The 27,622-nt window shown below is 46.4% G+C and overlaps 1 protein-coding gene across 1 annotated transcript in view; it reads right to left on the bottom strand.

Annotated features, from left to right (window-relative positions):
- Window positions 1-3,195: 3,195 nt before the first annotated feature.
- The window catches only part of LOC147728098 (maestro heat-like repeat-containing protein family member 1), a 92,435-nt gene continuing 68,008 nt past the window's right edge, over window positions 3,196-27,622 (bottom strand). The window contains exons 15-17 of the mRNA XM_086963730.1: window positions 12,919-13,002; window positions 9,854-9,925; window positions 3,196-3,312 (exon numbers count right to left, since the gene is read on the bottom strand). Of these exons, the coding sequence (XP_086819856.1) occupies window positions 3,196-3,312; window positions 9,854-9,925; window positions 12,919-13,002 (273 nt within the window). The remainder of the gene's footprint in view (window positions 3,313-9,853; window positions 9,926-12,918; window positions 13,003-27,622) is intronic.

The raw sequence follows: 27,622 nt of genomic DNA on the forward strand, positions 1-27,622 counted from the left end.
TGGTCTTGTGATAAGTCTATATAAAGAATACTTATTTTTGATATAAAACCTGTGTGGTGTCCATCTGTAGTGTTGTCACTTGATTACTGTATGTGTTCACATATGCTGTACATACTGACTCTGAGATAAGCCTGTCTGCTCGTGCCAAGCTACCAAGGGGGTGAGCAGGGGTTATTTTAGGAGTATACCCCCTTACCTCGACTAGAGGCAAGGGGCCCTATTTTTCACAAGTACCTACCTGTCCCAACTACAGACCCCCAAATCTAACAATAAGAAAAGACATTTTGAGACACACAGCTACGGGGTTTGTTTAATAATTACCTTTTCTCTTACTTATGCCAGAGAAGCCATATGATCCTCAGTTACATCTCTTCCTTCTTAGAATGAGTCAGGAGTCGAAAAAATCATTTGGGGTAAAAAGCAAAAAATCTCCTGCGAGTTAGGGGCTTACATACTCTTTCACTTTTTTTTAACTTTGTTATTTATTTCCTCAAGAAAGATGTATGTGCCCGTTACCCTGCTCAAGGACACTACATAATAATTAAAACAGTGAGATTATTTTTGTCCATTGAAACATCTCAAATAACGAAGATGGTTGAGAATAGTTGAAGAAGATTCATAAATGTGATCAGCATGGATTTGTTTTTTTATGGTGATTTGTGTAAATGTGGTTTCTTAGATTCTTCATGGCTTTTTAATGGCTGGCATAAGCGTTTACATAAACAAGGGACAAATTTGTAGGCCTGAGTGACAAAAAATTCCACAACGCTCCATGGAGGTCCAGAAGCAGCAGAGTGAGATAAGTCACACTGCTGATTTTTACCACATGAAGTAAAACAGGGTGAACAGCACCACAAGCAGCGCAAGAGGAGCAAGCTTCTTTCTGCCAATTGAAAAGATGTTTAACTTGAGTGGCAGCTTCCTCAATGCAAGTGGCCGGTTTCTCAACGTGAGCAGTAACGATCTGCTGTGACCACCCATGTTGAGGATTCTCGCCGGGAAATAGTCTAGCCTTGGTGAACGGGGAGAGAGGAAATACTCCACTCCATGCCACTATGCAGAGTTTTTCGGATCTCCGTGCTCTGTGCGGAACGCAGAGTGGGAAATACTCTGAAAACTCCGGAAGTGCAGCAGAGTTCTGATGGAGACATCTGCCAGTGGATTCCTCACCTTGTGAATATCCCCCTGCGTCAGCAATATTCGGAAATTCTTTTGTAGCTCTTCACGCCAACGTGGATGACGTCACAGAACTCACGGCTTCACGCGCGTCGCTCTGCTGACATCACTGACTCCATAATAGGACTCCGTCGGCCTGATGATATCAGTTCCCTTTTTCCGCGTCGTCGACGCTAACGTTTTTCGAGGGATCCTCTGTAGCTATTGAGTAACTCTGTTACTGTTTGTTGCTTTCAGTCTTTTCTTGATTCTTTGTTGCCTGTCGAGATGTCCTCAAAGAAGACCGGATTCAAGCCGTGCGGAGAATGCAGGAAAATGATGTCAATCACGGACCCGCATGAAGATTGTGTATGGTGCCTGTCCTCAGACCATGATGTCCAAGGGTGTCCATGCTGCAAGAAGATGAACCCCAAGGCCCTTCGTGAAAGAGAGGTGAAGCTCCTGGATGCCAACATGAAGGGTAAAAAGGACAGGAAGAGCTCGAAGTCACCATCGAGGTGGTCGAGGTAGTGGTCCCGTTCGAGGTCACCTTTGAGGTCGTCATCATGGCATGCTTCCAGGTCGACAAAAAAGAAGCATAAGAAGAGGAAGCACGGATCTCAACACCATTCTGGGAAGGATTTGGATTCGAGGCCAAGGTCGCCAGGTAGAAGACATCGTAAGGATGATGTATCTCCTTCTCCAAATGTTCTGGATCCGGAAGGTGAGGCTTCGCCCATGGAGTCGCCGGAGCATTCATCGGCTCCGGTGTCGAATCCCTCTCCGGCGCCGTCTCGAAATCAAACTCGAGGCTCCTTTGCCTGAGGGTTCGACGACTCCGACTCACCAACTCGAGAAACAAGTGGACAACGTGCCTCCTCGAGAGCAGCCTGTGGGTTCATGCCCTCCATTTCCAGGCCCGGGACAAGACCCTACACAGTATTTAAATGCTATGTATGGTGTCTTCATGAGAGCCATGTACCTCTCTGGAGCACCGGTTGGTCCCATGGGTCCGATGGCCTTTAATCTGGGAGTCCCCCAGACGTATGCTCCGGCGCCGTTCATGCCATTTATGCCGGCTCCGACACCGCCTTGGCATCTCACGGCGCCGCCGAGGTCTTCGACGACTATTCCTTCATCACTGGCGCTGGTTCCAGTTCAACCTTGAGTTCAGCTGCCTGTTCCTCCGGCTCCGAGCTCGACGCCGGCTCCGGCTCCATCGGAGTCGATTGCAGATCCGTAGACGCCGTTCCCGAAGGAGAGGTCGAGACGTGAGGCTCAGCGACATCTAGAGGAACAGAGGTACAGAGAAGTGGAGATGTAAGAAGGTGAGCTGCAGGAATCTGAAGATTTCTTTGATGACCTAATGGAGGCTAGTGGATTGGAACTGTCTCCGAATTGGGAGTTATCCTCTGTCCCAGATGCCCCTTCAAAAGATGTGGTGCCAAATCATGTGGTCATCAAGAAGGCAGCAGAACTGTTGAATTTAAATCTGCCCACTGCGGAGTACAAGTCAAATTTATTAACAGAAGACCCCCACTCTCCATCTTCAGTGGTAAAGCCTATGCTTCCTTTTAAGGAAGCTTTGACTGAGCGAATCTTGGAGGTGTGTAATAGGCCTCTTATGGCTCCAGCAGTTTCGAAAGCTGTCGCAAGAAGATATAGTGTGGCTCCTGGAGACCCAGACTTTTTATCTTCTCATCCTTTGCCAGAGAGCTTGGTGGTACAGGCAGCCTGCTCCAAAAAACCTGCAGGTGCTTTCCCTCAGGTGCCTGGAGACAAAGAATCTAAAAAACAAGACCAATCTGCAAAGAAAGTTTTTTCTTTATCGAGCATGACTCAAATCAATGAACGCCACATGCCTCTTGGGGTGTTAAATCCATGCTCTGATGGATTCTGTGAAACAGTTGGCCCCTAAAATTCCATAGGAGGACAGGCAGAATTTTAATGAGGTGCTTGTTGATATTCAAGCTGCTGCTCGGTAAGTCATCCAGAGTGAGTTGGACACAGCTGACTCTGTGGCGAGAGTCATGGGGTCTTCTATTGCCACCAGAAGAGCAGCTTGGCTGAAGACTTACGAATTCTCTGCTGATGTCCAGGCTGCCTTAATGGATCTGCCTTTTGATGGCTCGGGCCTTTTTGCGAAAAAGGCTGATGCTGCGTTGGAGAGATTCAAAGATAGCAGAGCAACAGCCAGGTCGTTGGGTCTACAGTCCAGAGGAACTGTGGGTAAAAGGTATAGGGGATTTGGAAGGTCCTCGTTTTGAGCCTACAAGCAGCCGCAACAGCAGCAGCAACAGCAAAATCCGCTGTACAAATCGTACAGGGGCAGACAAAGAGCTAGTCCTCGAGGTCGTTAAGCTTCCTCTTCCTCCTCCTCCTCTTCCTCTTCCCACCCCCGTCCAACCTCAGTAAAGCAGCCCTAGATCTGCCATCCCGGAACATGCGGGTCCTGTGGGGGGGGTCGGCTTACCTATTTTCTACGAGATTGGGAATCGTTCACATCGGACCTTTGGGTTCTCAATCTTGTGGAGAATGGGTATGCTCTTCCCTTTCGGGAATTTCCTCCAAATTACCTTCCTTGCCAAGGGTTTTGCTCAGACGACCACCTGCTACTTCTGCAGGAGGAAGTCCTGGCTTTATTAAGAAAAGGTGCGATAGAGGTGGTTCCGGAGCAGGAAAGGGTTCAGGGATGCTACTCCCGGTACTTCCTGATCCCCAAGAAGGATGGTAGACTTCGTCCAATCCTGGATCTTGGAACCTTTTTCTGAAGCAGAAGAAGTTCAAGATGCTAACCCTTGCGCAGGTTCTTCAAGCGCTGCTGGAAGAAGACTGGATGGTGTCGATCGACTTGCAGGATGCATATTTCCACATCCCCATCCTGAAGTCGCACAGGAAGTATCTCCATTTCACGGTGGGTTCACAACATTACCAGTTTGCGGTCCTTCCGTTTGGTCTTACTATTGCGCCTCGAGTCTTCATCAAGGTGATGGCTGTGGTGGCAGCACATCTCAGAGGGTCAGGGATACCAGTATTCCCTTATCTGGATGATTGGCTGATCAAAGCAGAATCTCCAGAGAAAGTGCTCCATCAACTGCAAGTCACAACTCAGTTGTTGCACAGATTGGGTTTTTCGATAAATGTACCCAAATCTCACCTGGTGCCCTCCCAGCGCAAACTGTTCATAGGTGCTGTACTGGCATTCCCTCCATCTCAAAGGATTCGCGACATACAGGAAATTATTCCTTTATTTTACAATAGATCTGTCGTTCCAGTCCTGAAGGTCCTTTGTCTGCTCGGTCGGATGGCTTCCTGCATTCTCCTGGTCAACCTTGCACCCTGGCACATGAGGGCACTCCAGTGGTGCCTCCCCAGGCAGTGGTATCAACACAAAGGAGATCTCAGGGAGTCTGTGAGGATCTCAAGAGAAGCTGCAGCAGATCTGTCTTGGTGGGGCATGGAAGGCTATCTGTCTCAAGGGAAACCTTTTCAACTGCCTCCGTCGATTTGTTTGGCGCTCAAGGCCTTCCTCCCTTCCCTTTGCGGTCGGTCTGTTCAGGTCCTGACGGACTACACGACTGCAATGTGGTACGTCAACAAGCAGGGAGGAGTGGATCGAAGTGTCTCTGCAGAGTGGCTTTGCGTCTTTGGTCCTGGGTTCAGGACCATCAGATTTGTCTGATGGCCAATCATCTGACCAGAGTTCTGGACGTGCTTGCAGACAGTCTCAGTCGGCACTTCTTGGCCGATCACGAGTGGAGGCTTCATCCAGAAGTGGTTCGTCATGTCTTTCGGACGTGCGGAATTCCTCAGGTGGACCTGTTTGCCACTCACGAGAATGCTCACTGCCCGTCATTCTGCAGTCTCCAATATCCGATGCAGGAAGCTTTGGGGGATGCCTTTCAGTTGATTTGGGACTCAAGACTCCTTTACGCATTTCCTCCCATACTCTTGATTCCTCGGGTTCAGAGGAAGATACATCAAGACCGGGCCCAAGTCATATTGATCGCCCCGGATTGGCCAAGAAGGGTGTGGTACAGAGATCTTCTCCACCTCTCCTCGTGCCCGCTGCTCTGTCTCCCTCTCAGGGCAGATCTCCTCTCTCAGATGGAGGGGCAGGTTCAACAACCCCACCTCCAGAGCTTACACCTTCATGCCTGGAGATTGAACGGGGCAACCTGAATTCTTTTTCTCTCCCACATGACGTGGTGGATGTCATTTTATCGACCAGGCGTGATTCCACCAAGTCTATCTACTCTTATAGATGGTCTAATTTTGTCTCTTGGTGTGGAGAGAAGTTCATTGACCCTTTGAAGGCTCGATTGTCTGACATACTTCAGTTTGCTCTTTCTTTGGCTCAGCAAGGGTTTGCTGTAGCTACGGTCAAAGGTTATCTTTCGGCCTTGTCGGCATTTCTCTGTCTGCCGGATCAGCCGTCCCTATTTAAATCTGCTATTGTTGTAAGGTTTCTAAAGGGCCTTACAAATACATTTCCTCCTATTCCCTTTATTGTGCCTCAATGGGACTTGAATCTTGTGCTCATTTTCTTGATGGGTTCACCTTTTGAACCTTTGCACAAGTGTCCCTTGAGACTGTTATCTTTTAAAACAATCTTCCTGATTGCAATTACCTCGGCAAGGAGGGTAAGTGAGCTTCAAGACCTTAGTTCAAAGCCCCTATTCTTGACCATTCATGCTGAACGAATGGTACTCAGGACCAGGGCTGCTTTTCTGCCTAAGGTGGTAACTCCCTTCCATCTAGGGCAGTCCATTACACTTCCTACCTTCTATCCTCCCGTTCACCCTTCCAAGGAGGAGGAAAGACTTCATCGCTTGGACCCTAAGAGAGCGGTGAGCTTCTACCTGGACAGAACCAGAGAGTTCAGAGTGGATGACCAGCTCTTTGTGGGTTTTGTTGGAGCCAGAAGAGGCAAGGCGGTGCACAAGCGCACGTTGTCAAGATGGATTGTCTTGTGTATCAAGATATGCTACTCTCTGGCGGGTAAGGAATCTCCTGAAGGTTTAAGAGCTCATTCTACTAGAGCAAGGTCTGCTACATCTGCTTTGTCTAGGGGTGTTCCTGTAGAGGACATTTGTAGAGCAGAAACTTGGGCTTCCCTCCACACTTTCGCGAAGCATTACTGCTTGGATTCTGAAGTGAGGAGGGACGGCCACTTTGCGCGTTCTGTCCTCCAGGATGTTCTGGTATAGGAGAGTGGACACCCTCCTCCAGGAGTGGGGACTGCTGTGGGACTCTATTCACAAGGTGAGGAATCCACTGGCAGATGTATCCATCAGAAGGACAAGTTACTTACCTTCGGTACGCTTTTTCTGGTGGATACAGTATCTGCCTGTGGATTCCTCACTGGCCCACCCGCCTCCCTGTTGTCCACTCTTCTATGCCTGTTTTAGTGTCATTGTTTTAATGTAAATATTTTATTGTCAAAGGAAATGTGTTATTATAATTGCTTTCCTGCATTGACTACACACCGTGTGTGTTATTTTGATTATTTGGTACTGTGTACATTGTCTGTACATTTACTGTTGTCGGTCCGTCCGTGTGCCTCGAAGGCGCAGAAAAAAAGGCGGTACTGATGTAATTGCTCCGACGGAGTCAGTGAGGTCTGCGGAGCTGTGCGCGCGAAGCCGTGCGTCCTGTGATGTCGTCCACGTCGGCGTGAAGAGCTACAAAAGAATTTCCGAATGTTGCTGACGCAGGGGGATATTCACAAGGTGAGGAATCCACAGGCAGATACCGTATCCACCAGAAAAAGCTTTACCAAAGGTAAGTAACTTGGTTCTTTACTGCCCAACTCATAAACAGAATTATTTTCTTCATGTTGCTTCTCTTGCACATGTCTGAGCTAAGCAAATTCATAAACAAAGACCAGTGTGACCATGTGTTTCAAATTTGTGAATGTGATTTAAGAAACATGTTCCATTCAAATCTTAAATTCTGCATAAAAAAACCTTGTTGAGTGTGATTTTTCAAGAGTGTTGCATTATGTTGCAATATGCCCCACACCTACTTAGTTTTAAAACTCTATCTTGAAGGATTATGCCAGTCATGTAGCCAAGAATTTATGATAGCTCTCATTAAAGGCAAGAGTATTGATTTTCTAATTTTTTTTGATTTAGTGCCAAGGGCCCTTAAAATGCATAACAAACAAAAAATGTACAATGTTTACCTTCAGTAAAGTGTGGCTAAGAACATTCACTTTACGCATATTTTTTTGTGTTGAAAATTTGTATTGAGTTTTATCATATAATACAAGTTAACAATAAGGCATCAATAAGTGGTTAATAAATACAATACTAATAAAAGATATCAATGGAGGTATAACATTTGCTGTTTAATAAAACAAATAAATATGGAATACATAAATAGGTATATAATAAATGATTATTTAAATAAATAAGTAAAGAAAGGAAATGGTGAGGGATCTTCCATAAATGTTGTCAGTGATATCAGTCAGAGTGGTCAGAATCAAAAGATGGTATTTAGGCTGGAACCTGAAAGTTGAAAGGTACAAGGTCAGATTGGTCAAGCAGGCAATTGCCCATTCTCACAGTCTAGCAAGCAACGTGGAGGCACAATGTGCTCATAAAGTATCTTTTGCCTTGTTTTAAATGTTGGCTTGCAAAGAATTTGAATAAATTTAAGCAAGATAAATGGGGAGTTAGCTGTGAAGAGATTATGCCTCTTTAAACACAGAGGGGCAGATTTACAAGCCCCTTGCGCCTCTTTTACACCGCTTTTGCCTCACTTTTGTGATGCAGCGGCGACGCAAAAGATGCACCATGGTGCGGGGTATTTACAACGTGACGCATCTGGGAGATGCGTCACGTTGTAAAGCCCTGTACCAGAAGGAGGCATTCTTGCGCAGGGGGGGGGCGTTCCGGCGCAGGAACGCCTCCTAAAAGTGGCTGAGTGAAATCTACAAGATTTCACTCAGTCACTTTGGGGCCCATGATGCGTCAAAACCCTGCGCCTGCTTGAAGCAGGCGTAAGGATTGACGCAGCATTAACAATATAGGGCCCCCCTGAGCATTGCTGGAGCTGCGTCGCTCTTGCGACGCAACTAAAGAATGCGCCACTTTTACGGCACAGATGCGTGACATCTGTGCCGTTTTTGCTCTAAGGTGCGCCGCATTGTAACTGCGGAGCAACTATGGTGGCGGAGGCATGGCGCACAATAAGTGGCGCATCCCTGCTGATATGCAGGGATGCGCCACTTATTGTAAATATGCCCCTACAAGAGGTAAGACAGTTCATAAAAATGTGCTGCTGTACAATATTGTACTCCAGTAGCGGCCTCATCTCTTCTCCAGTGTCACAACCTCTCCCACGCAGGAGCTACTCCACAGAATTCTAGCACTCTTGGAAGTCTCTAAACAGCCAGTAGGTGTTTTGTACTCATACAGATTATTTATAACAATGTGACCACGACCTGATAAACACCAGTCTTGGACTCTAGGGGGCAGATAATAATACTTACCCATCGGGCCCCCCTTGCATCTGAACTAGATTTGCTGAATTATTTTGCTCTTCTGTGGCAATCCCAAAGCATCCATATAGGGATGACAGCCAAGCTCTTGGGGGCTCTATTCTCACATGATGCACGTAATGAATTAATATAAACAAAGTCTTTCTCTTTTAAAAGGTTTTGCACCCAATCTTAATCAACATAAAAGTGTTTCTTAGATGATGAGGACTGCTTTGAATGACCCTACCACAGAAACGCTCCTTCTACAGCACCAATGGGATGTGAGCCTCAGTCTCTCCATGTTGTATGTTGATTAAACCTTTTCCCAAGACTCTTGAGAACCTATGTATTTCCTTCTTTTTCTACACACCTATTATCTAACTGTAATGTAATTTAAAACATTAATCAAATGTCTTCCATCAGAAGTGGTACTGGAATTCTAAGACTATGAAGGGCCGATTGTATTCTTGAATATCTAGGACAAGAATATTGTGGCACAGTAAAACAGTGGACAAAATATAGAGGGACAAAATATCGAATGGTAAATGCACAGAGGGACGTATACATTTGCCATTCTTAACACCACATAAATGAAGATATATGTGTATTTTTTTTTTTGGTACACAGATGTGGAATTAGGTACAGAAAATCTATACAAATATCTTTTGACATTTTGTCTCTCGATTTTTTGTCAAAGATATTAGTGCCTTACAATATTGATATTCAGAGACACATTTGGGAGGCCAAATTATGGAACACAGTGAAAATGATGCACCTTAATGTAGTGCATTCTGTGACAATATTATTTTGCTGTTTCATCACACATTAATGCTGTTCTCGCAAGACGTTCTGCCTCTCTAGTACCAATATAACACTTGGGTGAAACAATCAGGTGAGTAGTTAACGTTTGCCACGGCTCAGCACCATGTGTTATTTTTGATCCTTCTAAACTAGCCAAACATTTATTTGTGGAAAACTGCAAAGTTTGTATCTTAGGATGGATTATTGGGCAAGTAAAGCAAACCCATAATTGGATGGAAGAAGCCCCTGGATACCCTCATGGGTGACAAGCACTGCTCTACAAACCCACCTTACATTTACATTACATTCCAGAGACCCCATTGATTAGCGACGGTTAGTTGTGTGATTCTTTCAATTAGATAGTACTCACACTCTCTCTCACATTGAGAGAAAAAAGCTTCAAAATCTTACCTCGCCCTCTGTAGATAGTATGAACTCGCATAACCTGAGAGTGCTGTTCATCATTTTGATCATGTTCTCAAGCTGATAGATAGAGAGAATGGAAACAAGAAGGCTATTTAGACATGTAAAACTGTTGATATATTTTTCTCTAAAATGGCAAACTGTGGGCATTGCCAATAACCGGTTGATCCTAGGTAATACGATAGGATAGTATTTGTAAAGCGCACTTATACCAGCTAGTGTCAAGGCGCTAAGTAAACTTGGAGAAGTGACAGCACCAACAACCTGCTAGGAGGCGAATAACCAGGGGCCAGATGTACGACCGGGGCATTTACCGACTCGCAAATTACGCTCAATTGTGAGTCGCAATTTACGAGTCGCTAAATGCCATGTACAACAGTGTCAGAGACACTGTTTGCGATTACCAATGGGGTTGCACAATACATGCCTCATCAGTATTCATGAGGCGCTCGCAGTTTGCGACCCCAGTAGGAATGGCTGGCCTTCCCATGTATGGCGACCTGCTCGGCTCAGCAGACCTCCATGTCTGGGACTGCTTTTCAATAAAGCAGGTTTTTTTTAAATGCAGCCCGTTTTCCTTAAAGGAAAACTGGATGTATTTAAAAAATAACGTTTTTGTTTTCCCCTGCATTTGCAAAGTGGAAGGGTCCCCTGGGGACACCTTCTCATTTGAGAGTGCATTGTCACCCTCTTGAAGAGGTCGGTAAATTGTGAGTGTTTTGTGACCGCAATTGCAGTCGCAAAACATTCTTACGTAGGGTAGCAAGTCCCAATTAGGAAGGCAAAGCCTTGGAAAGCCCCTTCCTAATTGTGAGTTGCAAATCCTATTTAGCGAGTTGCAAATAAATTGGTACTTGCTAAATAGGGTTTGTACATCGCCCTATTAGGTTTTGCATGTGCAAACGGGTCTCTAACCCGTTTGCGCATGTAAAAATGGGTCATACATCTGGTCCCAGGTCTTCAAGAGCTTCCTAAAGACCGGAAAGGAGTCTGCCTTGGATATCAAAAGGAAAAAACAACAGGTGATGGACAGAATGCAGAACAATGCCATGCATTCACCCCGGTACAGAGATCTGGGCCTAAATCCATCATTTATTTGCTCACCATGCCATTCCAGTTTGAACCTAGCCATATGCAAATCAGTCTTGACCCTGTGCCCCATGGGAACAGTGCAGCCGAACTGCCAAGCAGGTCCTCCCTGGACTAGAAACAAGTATCCAAGGACCGGTTTCGGGCTTTCAGCCCTCATCAGCTTGGATAGCTTGATTCCAGTGACATGGAGAGCACGGGACTCACGTCTGAGCATACCCGTCTCACTCAGGGTGTCAAATGCAAAAAACAACAGGTGATGGACAGAATGCAGAACAATGCCATACATTCACCCCAGTACAGAGATCTGGGCCTAAATCCATCATTTTTTTGCTCACCATGCCATTCCAGTTTGAACCCAGCCATATGCAAATCAGTCTTGACCCTGTGCCCCATGGGAACAGTCCAGCCCGAACTGCCAAGCCAGGTCCTGCCTGGACTGGAAACAGGCATCCAAGGACCGGTTTCGGGCTTTCAGCCCTCATCAGCCTGGATAGCTTGATTCCAGTGGCATGGAGAGCACGGGACTCAGCATACCCGTCTCACTCGGGGTGACAAATGCAAAAAACAACAGGTGATGGACAGAATGCAGAACAATGCCATACATTCACCCCAGTACAGAGATCTGGGCCTAAATCCACCGTTTTTTTGCTCACCATGCCATTCCAGTTTGAACCCAGCCATATGCAAATCAGTCTTGACCCTGTGCCCCATGGGAACAGTCCAGCCCGAACTGCCAAGCCGGGTCCTCCCTGGATTGGAAACAAGCATCCAAGGACCGGTTTCGGGCTTTCAGCCCTCATCAGCCTGGATAGCTTGATTCCAGTGGCATGGAGAGCACGGGACTCACGTCTGAGCATACCCGTCTCATTCGGGGTGACAAATGCAAAAAACAACAGGTGATGGACAGAATGCAGAACAATGCCATACATTCACCCCTGTACTGGGGTGAATGTATGACATTGTTCTGCATTCTGTCCATCAACTGTTATTTTTGCATTTGTCACCCCGAGTGGGATGGGTATGCTCAGACGTGAGTACCATGCTCTCCACACCACTGGAGTCAAGCTATCCTGGCTGAAGATGGCTGATAGCCAGAAATCGGTCCTAGGATGCTTGATTCCGGTCCAGGAAAGACATGGCTTCGCAGTTCGGGCTGGACTGTTCCCATGAGGCACAGGGTCAAGGTGATTTGCATATGGCCATGTGTGAACTGGGGTGGTGTGGAGTGCAAAAAATGACGGATTTAGGCCCAGATCCCTGTACTGGGGTGAATGTATGACATTGTTCTGCATTCTGTCCATCAACTGTTATTTTTGCATTGGATATCGAAAGGGGCAAAGATTTCCAGAGTTTTACGGCTAGCACAGAGACGGAGTGGCCACCCCACTTGCACCTGTGAAATCTGTGAGTGACCAATTTTTTAACAGAAGGAGATTTTTGTATTCTTTGCTCAAAGCCAATGCCAGCCGAATCCTTTGCCTAATTTAGAAGTGAGGCGAAATTTGATCGTAGAGCTAAATGGAATTTTTGAGCCCATAAGTTCTTGCTTGTACACAAGTAGGATCAACCCCCGTGTATTTTGTTCTCATCTCTCACAGAAGAGGTTAGTGTAGTAGTCAGAAGGATGATTGTTTTAATTAATTCTTGTTTCCAGCAGGAGATAGATTCAACCTCTGTCTGTTTACTCTGTGCACTAAAACCATCTTTGAAATTAAGAAATCAGCTCTAGCTTTCTAAGGGTACCAGTGGATGAGAGACGGATTGAGTTGCTAAACCATTCACTCCTTGCTAGTATCGTATAGAATTCCTTTGTTTCTGTGAATGGAGTGCATTTTCCACAGGCAATTATTCCTGTGATATCTTGCAGATTTACTTTGATTTGTGAAGATGGAATGGAAGAAACAGAGTCCGAGAGAGGAGGCACATAAACATGATGGTATGGTATTTTAAAGAAGACTCACGTGTTTCTCAGCTGCTAAGGTGGGGATGTTGAAGGAATCCCTGTGTTCTGGTGGTGTCACTTCTTCAAGTAGTTTATATGGATACTGAAAATATAATAAAAAAGATCAGCATTACCCAGACCATTGTCAACAATGCACACCTCAAGCAACTACAAATGGAAAAAACATTTGTACAAGTAACTGCATACTATGCTTGCTTCCTATTTTGCCATTTCACATCCATAGCACCTTGTGTTCATGACCTTTTAAAGTAGAAGATATGTGTGAGTGAAATATTTCTATTTGTGAGTAATAGATCGAAGATGCAGAAACAGTGAATAATGGTGAGCTGGCGGTGTACAAGTGTACTGCTACCAGAATTGCTCACTCTGCTCTTTACTCAAGAAATGTTGTATGACTCCTTCTAAAAAATACATGTTATACCTTATTGATAAATACCATCCTGGCTCCAAAGGGCTCACCTACCATTGACATATCACTCTCCTCCGCTACATTGTAAAGAGCATCAGGAAAGAAATGACTGGGGGGTGTGGCCAAGCATCCTTGGATGGTGGCCACATTTTAAGCGAGCTGGTGTCAGCTTAGAAAATCGCGCTGAATCCGACCCTTCGGCGACCTTTTTTCAGTCGCAAGCACCTGAACAATGGCCCTTATATTCACCCCCTTTGGCCCACCCGAGCCCATCCAGGGAGCCCGGGATGAGAGAGATCATTTTGGTGATCGACAACATGGGTGTGCTTATGACCTGCCGAGAGACGGCCTGCCGGTGGGAAACTCCACCTGGATCTGTGAACCCACCGTGGCGAACCCCCCTTTGCATCGATTCCAGGGATGAGTGAGTGAGTGAAGACAGCTGATTAGCTGGGGTGTGGGATAAAGCTGTTTTCACTTCCAAGTGGTAGCCCGTAATAGCGGAACGGGTACTTTACAATGGAGGACATGGGGCGCTACAGGTAGCCAGGACTGCAACTGCAGCCTGGATGAGCCGACTATGGGGCGACCTTTTCTCTGATGCAAAAATCCATGAGGCGGCCTCTACGCTTGTCCCCTTCAGCTTACCCAAGCCCATGCAGGGAGCCGGGGACAAGAGAAACGCATTAGTCAAACAACGCCTTGCCGTGAGACTGGCATGATGCCAATGGACACAACCTGGAGCTGCAATCCCACAGCAGGGACCCACGTTTACCTCAGCATTCACTCTGGGGCACAGTGAGTCAGAGGAGACAGTCACAAGGAGAAGAGAGGTAGGGACCCCCTTTCACCTAGGCAGCCACATGGGCTTGTGACAGCCAGCCAAAATGGCGGACAAGAGTAGATGAGACAGACTGAGCAGCATGAGAATCCAGGACTACGATTGCAGCCTGGGTGGGTGGAAACCCACACAAGACGTCTCGCCCCAAAAGTAGGAGATGGGCACACAGCTTCCCCCTCAGGAGGTGACCCCCCCAGGAGCCCAGAGATCCTGGGAGACTACTACAGCAAACACTGGGCTTGGACGGTCAAACAAGTACAGCAATACTCAACCTCACTGTGGTATCTCAAGAGGATAGAGGGGGTGGGCCCTGTCTTGGACCCTCAAGACATAGCATCACAGAGACAAGCGTAGGCAGATGTTCCCTGTTGCAGGTGTAGGGGGTGACCCTCCTCTGCCCTTATGGCTGGTGGGACTGCCCGAGGGCATCTACAACCAGCACCAAGAGAAATTCCTCATGTAGTTCTTCAGACCCTGGATTTGGAGTTTTCCCCCTACTTTGTTCTGGAAAGGGCACACAGGGTTGTTGCCCTAAGGCCTCCGATGGGGGGACCCACTAGAGCCATTGTCATCAGGGTACTGAACTTTGTGAACTGATAATATATCCTGTGGCAGGTACGCCAACATCTAGACATCCATTGCACCAACTCCAGGGTTATTTTCTTCCCCGATTACACAACTAAAGTGCAGCTCCTTTGTAAATCTTTCTTAGAGATTAAGTAGAAAGTCAGGGCTGTGGACATTCAATATATGCTGATATAACCTGCCAAATTGAAATTAATGTCTCAGTGGAGAACCATTTTCTTTGAGAACCCAGAAGAGGCCAGGGACTGAGCAGCGGAGAGGAAATAACTGCCCATATAAACAAAGAAACCAATGACATCTCGGGAGACTGTAGTGGGTCAACCATCCCACCCTAAGAAGAAGTGTAGCAGACTGATAGGAGGGCAACTCTGGTCACAACCAGAGGACAGACGTAGGACTTCCCCCTCCCATCCCTTCACACCCCACCGCTGTTACCTATGCCAGCCGCGCCTGAAGTTGGGTACTATAGGGCTGATTTTGGTCGCAACACTATGCCTCATGCAAGACACATTACACAGCCACGGACCCTAGTCAAACGGGCTCAACGACTCACCAAGACCTCTGACAACAAAACCATCCACTAAAAGCTGTTGTCTTGCAATGTCAGTCGGTTGCTGGATAAAATAAAATGCACAACAATTCCCAATAGGTCTAGAAGCTGACCCTGGTGGTTCTATTGTTGCAAGATACATATTTGCTTGGGAGTAGGGGTTCCTTTTTGGGACAGCATGGCTTTAACTGCATATATCATGCCGGGTTCACTAGGTGCTCAAGAAAAGTTACCTTTCCCCTGATGGTCACGCATGCAATCTAAGACACCATGGATAGATATGGGGTGGTTATTCGATTCCTGAATGGCATCCTATGGAGGGTGATGTCTGTGTATATTTCATTGAACCTGCAGGCGACCACGATGAAAGATCTGATGACAGTTATCACCACAGTCTCGGAGTGGGACCTAATCATAGCGGGTCAATTCAATAATGTCATGCATCTACAACTTGATGTGAAAAGAGAGGCTCGACCCTCGTGCCATGGGTGGAGTCCCTGATGCTTTGCAATCCATGGAAAGCAAAAAAATAGTCAGTATGTATTATTTTCACTGCTGGACTCCAAATTCACAAAAGGGTACCATTGGACCACTGACCGATTGAATTAATTGGGGATGCCTAGGTCTAATACGCACTGAAGCCTTCAGGTTGGGTGACTGAAGTATGTTAGATTTTTGGAACACATGAAGGAAAAGATATAACTCTACCTCAGAGAAAAAACAACAACAGATGTCTCCCCAATCACATTATGGGAGGGGAGGAAAGCAGTTCCTCAGGGGGACACAATAGCAGATCCTGCAGGGGCAGCGGTGTCCGATTCTTTCTCAAAAACAGAGAGTATATGGGAACATTGTTGCACAGGTATGGTACTAACTCTGGCAGACAGGTTTATCCCATAGACACGGGGCCCGACAGTGAGGTGACCCACGATGCTGAGGCAATCGGCAATGACTGCGCACATTACTATGAGAAACGTTACCAATCAAACACGTCAGGCAAGTGGAGCAACAAAATCCCATAGCTGCGGACCTGATCATGCTGCAGGACTTGGATGCACCTCTGTCAAAGGAGGAATTATTTGCAGCCTTGCAGGAGATACATTCTGGGAAGGGCCCGGTTCAAGTGTATTACCTATGTAATTCTTAGAAAAGTTTGCACCAACACTACTCTCTCACTTCTTTACAATGGTCAAGGCTGCAGGGACAGCTATGATACTTTCCTGTGATATCTTGGTGGCCTCAGTTGTAGTTCTCCCCAAACCATATAGGCCACCTACACACTGTGCATTTTACAGCCTGATTCCCCTAATTAATATTTAAGCCAAAATAGTTGCAAAGGCGTAGCACCAGGGTACTGAAACAGGTGAGATCACCAGTGAATTGCGATCAAAATGGCTTACTCCCACTAGAGGCACTGCCTTGTCTCAGGGGGATATATATGGCCTTTTTACCTCATACATCTGGCCACACAGCCATGATGCAACTGGACTTAGAGAAGGCCTTCGACTCAGTTGAATGATCTTTCCTCCACGCCATCCCTGAAAAGATTAATTTTGGCCCTAAAGTCCTTCAGTCTGTAAAGATGTTATACACAGTGCTATGTGATAGGGTCAGAGTGAACACCATTTACTCACAACAGTTCCAGATAGGCAGATGCCACTGGCAGGGCGACCTGCTGTCTACCTTCCTATTCGCTCTTGTGATTGAAACACTGGCCAAATAGATCGGGGATGCACAGGTGTGGGGCTTGAGACGGGGTGTAGAATTAGGGGACTGCATCTCTTTGTATGTGGTATGATGTCCACCTTTATATTCAGCACCTAAACCAACTGATCCTACAGCTGATTTGCATTCTAGAAATCTACAAAGAAGAAACAGGCCTGATGGTGAACTGGGGGAAATCAGTCATAATCCCTGTGGTGGCCATTCCTCCAGAGTTACTTCCAGTTGATTTGGAGCATTTAAATAGTTGGTGTTTGACCTGTCAGCCTGAGGGTGGTCTTCACCAATCTTTTTGCCTCCACATTTGGCTGAATCTTTTGTTGGTCCTAAGACTCTGAGCGCTTTACCACTCTGAATCAGTGCTTAAGGGCAGGTGCTTCTTCCTTAAACATGTGTACAATTGGTGTATACTTAATTGACCTATTTAATTAACTTTAAGTCCCTTGTAAGGTGGTATATCATATACCCAGGGCCTGTAAATGTAATGCTACTAGTGGGCTTCAGCTCTGATCGTGCCACCAACAGAAGAAGCCTTTCAAACCTCTCTCAGGCCTGCAACTGCAGTGCCTGTGTTTGCAGTTTAATGCCACTTCGAATTGGCATTTAGCACTACTTTTATTAACCAACAAAATAAGGACCCTTCCCTTCAGGTAGGAGGCTACCTCTGGTAGGGAGGACAGCAAGGTGCCTTATTCGCAACCCGTGATAGGACAACCTTTGTCCTTAGAAGACCCCTCACTCACCAACCTAGTTGGTGAAATGCTTCATCATAGGGGTCCCATCTGGACAGCCGAGTGCCATCCAGGTGTGCTGCGACACCTGACTACAGTGGAGCTAGTTTTTCTTTTTTATATGTACAAGAGAGGTAACAGAGTGTTTAAAAAGTATCCAGTACTACCCTCTCGTAGAGTTTATTCTGGAGCGTCTTGGATACTAGTAGAAAATAGTGGAACGCCTTTGCCCGGTTCGGTGGGCTGTTGGTGCTTAAACAAGTCTTGTTGTGTTAGTTAAAAAGAGGTCTACATGTTTCAACCTATGTGTCAATATAAGGTTTTCGTCAGGACCAATGTTGTGCCGACTGGATGGTCTACGCTCGCTAAGGCGCACCCTGTCCACGTCGACAACAAATACAGAATCACAAAATGTGATCCTAAATCAAAATTGTATTCTTCTCCTGGATTCCTGGAAAAAACCTGTGGGGAAAATAGGGGAAACAGGGTTGTGGATAACAAACATATGTACATGGAGACAAACACACATATATGCTATCGTGACTAGAGCACCTCGTGAGGCTCCCGGACAATAGGTCATATTGTCTTAAGGAGTGTCCTCTAACACTTTCTATTGCTATTCTCACATATTCTACGGCCCATAGAAGCACAGGCACTCGTACTGTTAAAAAACAGCCATGCATCTGTATCAGAATTAGTGCAGCCCACACAGAACTGTACTACACGTGAGCTATCATACACACGTGCGACTGACACTGGTCAGAGGTGGTCTCGATATACAGTGGAAACTGGGGGTGTCTTGCCTCGAAATCGAGGCTATCGTGATAGTGGTAATTATGTATAACGCGTAAATACAATAACGCTTTCACATCTGCACATGTAAAAACGCCAACCAAAAAAACCTGAGGTCCCCAGGGTCCTCTTATCCGTGTAAGAAAAAGTGCTAGAAAAGTTTTAAAAAGGGGCGCTAGTAAGATGGAACCTCTTACTGGGAGCACTGTCATTAATGGCTCCATGGGCGTCCCCGAACCTGCAATCAAGATCCTCGTCACGATCTGGGTGGAAAGAGAAGGATCGAATGAGCGCGGTGTAGCTTGGAGGGGCTAAAGCATACATCCATAGCTCGGATCGACATGGATCGGGCGTGCAAACCCTTACTTGTGGAGGAGTGAAGAGCGGCTGTTGCACCTATGCTGGTTCGTGCGGGTGCCCCATAGGTAGGACTGACGTGCTCCGACGAATGGCATAAAGGAGGCGACTGCTTCCGGGATGGGCGTGGTTCAGTTGTTTACGTCATTGGCAATCAGGCAGCCAATGCGCATTGCGAGAACCGGAGACTGGGATCGGCGTGTAGGCTCACAGCGCATCACTGGTTGTCAGGGCAATCTGACAGCGAATTCGTGCAAGGGAGCACCGGGGTTCGGTGTGTTTCTTTTCAAGGCTGGATTCGGCCTGGAAACTTTATTGGGCGCTCCTCGTGGAGACAGTGATAGTAACACTGCAAGGGCGTCATGAGCCTCAAGCATGGAAATAAACCGGGGAATCCGGTGGGTGAAAAAGATGATTATGGGAATTGTCTGTTAGGGCTTTAATAAAAGAGAAAAAAGAGTAATAGAGATAAATAGATTTAGAACTACTTAACAAGCCTTAAACTCCCCCTTTATTACTTATAAGTCACCCCTAAGGTAGGCCCTATGTAGCCCTAAGGGCACAGCGTATGTAAGTAAAACGTAGGACATGTACTTTTCTGTTTTACGTGTCTTGGTAGTGACAAACAGCATATTTCACTTTTCACTACAATGAGGCATACTCCTCTCATAGGTTAGCATCAGGAATTTCTTAATACACTTTTAAGCTATATTTCCTGATCAGAGAGGAGTAGCTTTTCGTGTTTCGTATGTTTGGAATGGTAGTGATAAATCCTACTTACTGGGGAAGTTGAATTTAAGATTGCTATTTTACAAACGCCACTATAAGAAAGTATGCAAAAGAAACAATTGCTGGACAGAATGCTGGACAATGCAAACATTCACCCCCAGTCACAAGCATCTGGGTTTACTCCATCATTCTTTTGCTCACCACATCATCCCAGTTTGGACCCAGCCATATGCAAATCAGTCTTGACCCTGTTCCTTATGAGAGCAGTCCAGCCCGAGCTGCCAAGCCAGGGTCAAGACTGATTTGCATATAGCTGGGTCTGAACTAAAGTGGCGAAGTGAGCTAAAGAATGATGATACATTCAACCCAATCTGTGACTGGGGGTGAGTGTCTGAAAAGTTTCAGCACTCCGTACATCATCTCCTTGTGTTTGCTTTGTTCACTATAAGAACGTAGACATTTATCTGCACTTACTGGTTTGTGTGCCTGACAGCCCATCCCCAATAATTGGAGTAAGTGACAGCTACACTTTTTGCATTCCCTCTTGACAGCCACAGCCCAGAAAGGATAGGTGTGTCTGAGTAGCCATCAACATACATTTGTATTCTGATGGCCTTACCTGGGCAGAGTGCAACAGAGGGTCTAACACTTTACTTGAATAGGCAGTGACCTGTCCCCACACAAAGGACTGATTATCCCCTAAAGATAGCCTGGAGGACAGGACTGGACGGAAAGAGGAAGCTGTGCACTTCAGAGAGCTGCTTTGAATTCACCAACCAGCATGAAAGGCACTTTTGGCTATAAGTCCTGGGTCTCTGACCAACCCGCCCCACTCAAAATCAGGCACTTCTGGATCTTGACCTGAATCTATGTCAGAAGGACTGCTGTTCTGCTTAAATGACTCATCTTTGGCTTGCATGTTTGGAAGGCCTGCTTTTCTCTGGTGTTTCTCTGCTGTCTGCTTTTCTCTGACTGTGCTGAAGGGGAGCTGGGCTCTGCCTTTCCTCCAAGTGATCTCCAAAGGCTTGTTGGCTGGCCTCCTATTGCTTGAGACTGAGGGACATCAAAGTCTCTATCCCTGCTCTAGTGCCTGAACTCACTGGAAGTGGCCCAGACACTTGCAGCATGGAATTTGATGAATTTTAAGTCTGTGTTTAACAGAACTGGCGCATCAACCAGTTGCAGGAGTAAAATGGGCACAGCGCATCAGAACTAGCACTTTGCCCTCAGAGATCGATACATTAGACTACGTATCGCCTCAGCGGCAGCTTGGTGAGACCGATGCATACCCTCGACTGTGTGGCAGAATACGATGCGGCACATAACTCGACACACATACCACCCGTTTTCAGAACTGACGCATCGCCTTCACTACGTGGAGCAGATCGACACATCTCACTGTTTGAGACCAGGAAAGGTACTTTTTTCACTGTGTCCTGCATGGGTCCTGTAGCTGGCCTGCTCTTCCACGCACTTTATTCATTTAAAAATGTTATATATCTCAACTTCTATACATTGGATTTTTGTCATTTTAGGCTTGTTTTGGTTATAATATAATTGTCTATTTTTTCTAAACCTGTCTAGAGTCTTGTTGTGATGTATTCATTGTGTTACTGTGCCTGTGTTTGTGTTGCACACATACTTTGTACATTGACTCTTTGGATACCCCTGACTGTTCTGTGCCAAGATGAGCACAGATTATCTTTTAGTGTGTATCTTGCTTATCCTGACCACAATTATGGCTTCTGCTTGGATAGGGTGCGTACCTTTGCCAACCAGAAAGCAAATTTCAAACACTGGGGCATGCGCATATCAAGAGACCCAGAGGAACGCCGGGGCAGGAATATAACCTCTTTGACATTCAAAATGAAGGGACATATGGCAAGATGGAGCTCTCTCCCCCTGATCATGATGGGGTCTATAACCCTCTTCAAAATTGTGGCCTGGTCACTGCTGTTGTATGTTTTGCAACACTACCCCCACAAAATCCCTAGCCTTTGGTTTACAACCCTACAGGCCAACCTCAATAGCTACAAGTAGCGAGGATCGTCGCTGTGAATCTCCCATAAGAACTGAATACAATCCCCTTATGATGGTGGACTAGGGGCAGTAGACATCAGACTGTATTACTTTACTGGGCTGCCCAGCTGGTTGTGGTTATTGACTGGATCTTTGGTGCAGGGGGACCCACTACGAGACGCACGTGGACTTTACCAGGCAAGCACCAGGGTTTTGGCTGTATGGGGAGTCCCTCCTACCCACTCCCCCGGCCATTCCAGCCATTCCAGTGATTAGCTGGAAAGAGGCATTGCAATGGATATGATAGTGGAGGGTGCCCACTAGGAAGAAGCCATTGTGGAAGGGTACATGGCTATGGAAAACAGTAGGGCTCAAATGCACTGAAATAAGTTGGGGATCCCAAAATTGGGAGACGTCTGGCAGACACACCATATGATGTTCTCTGACCATCTCAAAGCTGAATGCCATTTACATAGATCTCAGAACCTATTCCCGGAATGGTACAGGTAAGGGGACAAAAACTGATGGTTGGGATCAGTTGTTTTTTGGCTAAACATCACATAGCGGGCCATTGAGGATCCGGGGGGCCTCCCAATCTCAAAGTAGCTAAGAGGATTGATTTCTTCTTTTCAGCTGAGGAAGCAGCGTATAGGTCCAGAGGGGGACCACAAAAGTATGATAACATCTGGGGACAGTGAAAAGCACATCACAAAATACCCAGAGAGGCCCACCCATAGGAAGCAGTTGACCGGGGCACCGGAGTAGTTGCAGTGGACTTGACTGTGGTCTACTTCATGGTATTTTGGAACTAAATGGGATATTAAGAAAGGGGAGAATCAGGTGGATGGCGAAGCAGTGTCACAGTATTGTGATATTAAAATTGTTGAAAACTAAATAAAAATTATTTTTTAAAGAAATAAATTACTATCCAGCTACAGGAAATACAACAAGAAGTATCTCTTGTGCAATAGCTGCTCTTGAATCAGGGTGAAATGCAGCAATGAATCTCCATCAATCTGTTCACATCACGGTCAAAGCTGGCCTGCAGTTATGCCAGCTGAATTTCTTCACAACTTTTGGTATTATTAACCCAAGTCCTACAAACTAGCATGGGATTTTCAGGCGGGAAGAAATCCCTCAATATGGTGGGCTGTATGTCTGCCAGGTAGTAGAGTACATGCCACCACTGCCCTGTCCAAACAGAGTACACTACTTGATGGTCTGGCCTATCCATCAACACTACAATATTTATGAAGTTCAGATTATAGAAATATCTATACATACATACATCCAATATCAGTGTAGAGTGTTAGGTTACCTAGCAAGAGGTGGGACTGCTGTTGTGACTGATGTATTCTAAGAGAATCATATTACATGTTTCTAGATTGACAACTATTGGTTAAGGTAGGCACCTCACTTCGGCCTTTTTAAGTGCTGTTGCATTTCTCTAAACTCTTCATCTAGTCTGAGCCTTTCATTGTCTTGCTTTATTAGCCACTGATCATCTACATTATCCCTTTCATATTCCTCAGCCAATGCGCAGAGACCTTCACAGTTATTGGATTGCATAATTTAACAAACATTTGCAATACATTATGTCTCAGATTTTCGATATTTAGAGCAATTGACATACAAGACAATGCCTTTTACCTATATGTTTTGGTTTGGAGTGAAGTGGATGTATGTGGTGTGGAGTAGAAATATGTGGGTTGTATTGGACATTGTTAGTTTTGAAATTGTGTTGTGTATTTGTGAAAGGGAATTTTGTGGCATGGTGAATAGATGGGGATGAGAGCTGCACAGAATAGATAAAAAAGAAGATCGAGAGGAATAGGTAGTTTGTGCAGGAAGTGGTGATTGATATTGGGAGCAGAAAGAAGGGGAGAGCAGGCCACAGATGCATACAGTGGGAGCACATGTGTAAGCAGAAGACACCCAAAGAAGAGGAGGAGAGCGTGGGTTTGAGGGATTGAAATTTTGAAAAGGAACGAGAAAGAAACTGTGCTTCAAGACCTGAAGTGAACCATATGAGAGAGGCGGTAAGAGTGTGTGAGGGAGCGAGAGAGAGCGGTGAGAGAGAATACAAGTGAGAGAGAGAGAGAGGAAAAGGCATGAGTGGAAGGGGCACCCATGGGGGAGAAGCGAGAGGTGGACCAGTGCAGAGCGTGAGGAGGTACAGGAAGGTAGCGTGTGTGAGCAGGCAGTATAGAGAGGAGAGAGGGAATGTGAGGGAGGGATGAGAGGTTAGTGGTATTGCAAGATGAGAGTGGGTACTGTGAGTGTGAGGGAGAGATGAGAGGGGCTGTGGGTATGTGGAGGAGAGATGACAGGTTTGGTGGCAGTACAAGTGTTGGATTGGAATTGTTTGTTGTGGAATTGTGTGGCGTAGTGTGAAGTTGCCTAGTGGAAATATGTGGCATGGTGTGCTGTGGAATTATGCGGATTGAATTTAAGAGTGACAAAGGTTTCAGCAAATGGGAAGCCCATGAGCACGCTGAAGCCCATGTAGAAGATGCAGTATTTCTTGGTTTGAGACAGCTCATGTGCGCTGTCTAGAGCCGAGACCTAAAAACATGACTTAATCTAGCTGTGTAATTTACCATCAGAGAGATACCTGAATAGCGGTGCAAGGCTTTGCCTGTACCAACGCATATGTGTTCTCTTCGCATTCTCAGAGTGAGGCATAGAGCAAGATAGACTGACCAATCAGACACTGTGGTTTATGAGTCAGTGGGAGCAGTATGCCCGACAACGAAAATGGCTGTGTGTGTTTTGGCCACGGTATAGGGGTAGTGGACAAATTTGTAGATGCAGAAATAAATGTGCAATATGTCATCCTGCCCTTGGGGGTATGCACACAAAGTAGCACACATGTTCAAATGTAATCCTAGGAAAATCACATGTACATTCAAATATGGTGTAATCCAATATAATAAAAGAAACATATATAACAGGTTTCTTCACATTAGATGAGTGTAAAATGACTCAAATCATTCCCAAAATGCTTATAGTGTAGTACCTTACAATCTGCCACTCTTTTCGATCACATACCAATTTTTTGGCCCACAATTACATTCTGAGAAAATTAGGCGTTGTTCTTGTTTTATTGAAGAGGTGGCGCACGGATTGAGAGGTCGCTTAAGTGAGGCCCACACTGTGTAGTCTAAGGCCCCTCCTGCAGAGAGCCCAGGTGGGCAGTGGCAAGGGACAATTAAGCGTTTGCATTTTCAAATCCACTGCAGTGTGAGAGGGTGCCTAGCCCCAGGAGTTATAATCAGAGAGCAATAAATAAGACTAGCCACATAAACAATTGTGCGCCACCCCCTGCCAGGGCACGTTATACAAATGTAAAAGCCCAATAGGGACCCATCTCAGCACCTGCTTTTTAGTACTGCTGGTGCACCGGCAAGACCCGGCCCACTAAAAGCACTGGGACTTGGTGATATTTATTCGTGCCTGAATTGTTAAAAATAGTATCTTCAAGACATGTGGCAGTGCGATGAAACTATGGTCACAAGAGTTATAAATGAAAAAGTAACTTATTATTATTATTACGGTGTTCACGCTGTTAAACATGAACATGTGCGCAGAGTCAGAAAAATGAGACCAGAAGGAAAGTACACGAGTAAACCGAATGTTTCTGCTTGGTGAGGACGAAACATGTAGAGAAAACTGCAGCCCTCTGCATAATTTACCCCAAGGATCCTCGTATGACTTGCAGCCCCTCTAAGTCCCATCTAAGATCTCACTGCAGGCTTGCTTCTAATGAGATCTGATTGAGCGCTTCTATTTGATTTTAACAACTTGGAAGCAATGTTTTAGCCAACACAGCATTGGGTACTGTCAGAAGAATGCTATCCCTGCAGAAATCAGCTTTTAAAACGACAGGCTGCATGCTGTTGCAATTCCAATTTTGTCGTCAAACTGCTTAGATCAATAAAACAGCGGTTATGAAGGGGCACATGCTGAACAATGGAAACGCCACAAATGTAAAAAAGAAAAAACCTGAGTCAGTAATTTGTCGGGATAAAAGCACAAGACAATAATTTAAAAAAAGCATTTTCAAGATCCACGAGATAGAAACGTCTGCACTCACTGTGTACAACAGTATTATGCAATAAAAAAATTAGTCTGGACATGAGTATCTAAAATGGCAGCTGTTAAAGACCTCTGGCCTCCAGGTCAGGGAAACGGCTCTCACCTAGCACTGCTCCGTCTGTTGCCTTTTTCCCCTCTGTGCCTTTCTGTGCCTTTTTTCTCTCTGTACCTTTATTGCGCCTCGTTTTGTCTTTTTTCTCTCTGTGCCTTTATTGTGTGCATTTTCTCTTTCTTCTCTTTGTGCCTTGTTTTCTCTTTTTCCCTCCTTGTGCCTTTATTGTGTCTTTTTTCCCTTTCTGTGCCTTATTTTAAAAGCCCAGTTTTCTGCTTCGCTACCTTTACCGCCCTTGCTGCTCCCGTCGACCCTCCCTCCTGCATCTTTCCACTCTTACCTCCCAGCTGCTCTCCCTCCTCAACCCCTACTTAATGGCAGCTGCTGTGTAGCCGCACAGTAGGCACGCAGCAGGAAAGCAGTTGGGGCGCGATGGCACACCAAAGGCAAGCCTGTCTGCGACTGGGCGCGACCAGCACCAAGGACCCTGGGCCACTGACCCCCGCTGCTACGACTCAGCAACCCTCCACGTACTCAATCCTCGACCCCGGAAGAAACAACAATTGCCAGCTGTCAATGGCGAACACCACCCAAGGCCAGTCCTCCTGCCGACACCGCTGCTGCATCTTCACCCACCACTAGACCCCCACTGCTACCGCCAACCCACCGGACGCCAGCACACCCATCCCCCTGATCTGCATCCTCCTCAGCATAATATGCTCCCAGCACAGACATGCAGTAGACATCTGGGACCTCCTCAACACCATCTCGCCCGAAGTCGCCTTCCTCACAAAGACCTGGACCAACACCAGCTCTGCACCCGAAATCGCAACCGCCATCCCTAACGGGTACAAGAGCTGGAAGAAGGATAGCCCCAACCACTTGGAGGTTGACTCACTGTTGTACACAAAAACTCCCTCCAACTCCAACAGCCAGCACGACTGACTCCTCATCCCCCATGGAACACCTTCATTTCCAGATCCAGATCAACACCAGAATGACTCTATGCACACCCCTGCCTACAGACCTCCTGGACCACGTGCCACGTTCAGCACTACCATCGTGAACTCATCGTACCCCTCACCCTCGCATCCACGGATTACATACTTCTCAGAGACCTGAACCTCCACATCACCAACCTCAGCGACCCCCAACTCCACCGCCCTCCTGGACAACCTCACCAACATTGGCAGGTCACACCCTCAACCCCATCTTTACAAAAGGAAACAACATTCGCTTCCGCCACACCACGCAACCCCCTGGACACACCACCACTGTATCCACTTTTCCTTCTAGAAATCCACCACACAAAAGTCTACTCCACGCCCAGGAACTGGAGCAAGATTACCAAAGAGTACCTCAACTCTGCTCTCAACCGCACTCCTTCTTCCACCACAACCGATGCCAACTCTGCAGCCAATGAACTCCACAGATGCATCACCGACTGTGCAAACACACTCGTCCTCCTCCAGAACTCTGATGGGCAAAGCACCACGAAAGCACCTGGTTCACCACCGCCCTCTGAGAATCCAAGCATGCGTGCCAACGACTCGAGAAAGCCTGGAGGAACAGCAAAACACCTGAAGCATGCACCGCCTACAAGACAGCCATGACAGAACACAGGAGAATTTAACCCAGGACAGAATCTTCTCCAACTCCAGCAACTCTTCAGCATCATACAAGAATTCGCAAAATTCCCCAGCGAATCCTCCAACGTCCCCCCTCCCAAGGCCTCTGCACCAAACTCAGCTCCTACTTCCATCACAAGATCAGGACTCTCTCCGACAAGCGGAACCTAGGCACTGCTACTACACCTA

This window comes from Lissotriton vulgaris, chromosome 3_1 (genome assembly GCF_964263255.1).
Source record: "Lissotriton vulgaris chromosome 3_1, aLisVul1.2, whole genome shotgun sequence".
Lineage (NCBI taxonomy): Eukaryota > Metazoa > Chordata > Amphibia > Caudata > Salamandridae > Lissotriton > Lissotriton vulgaris.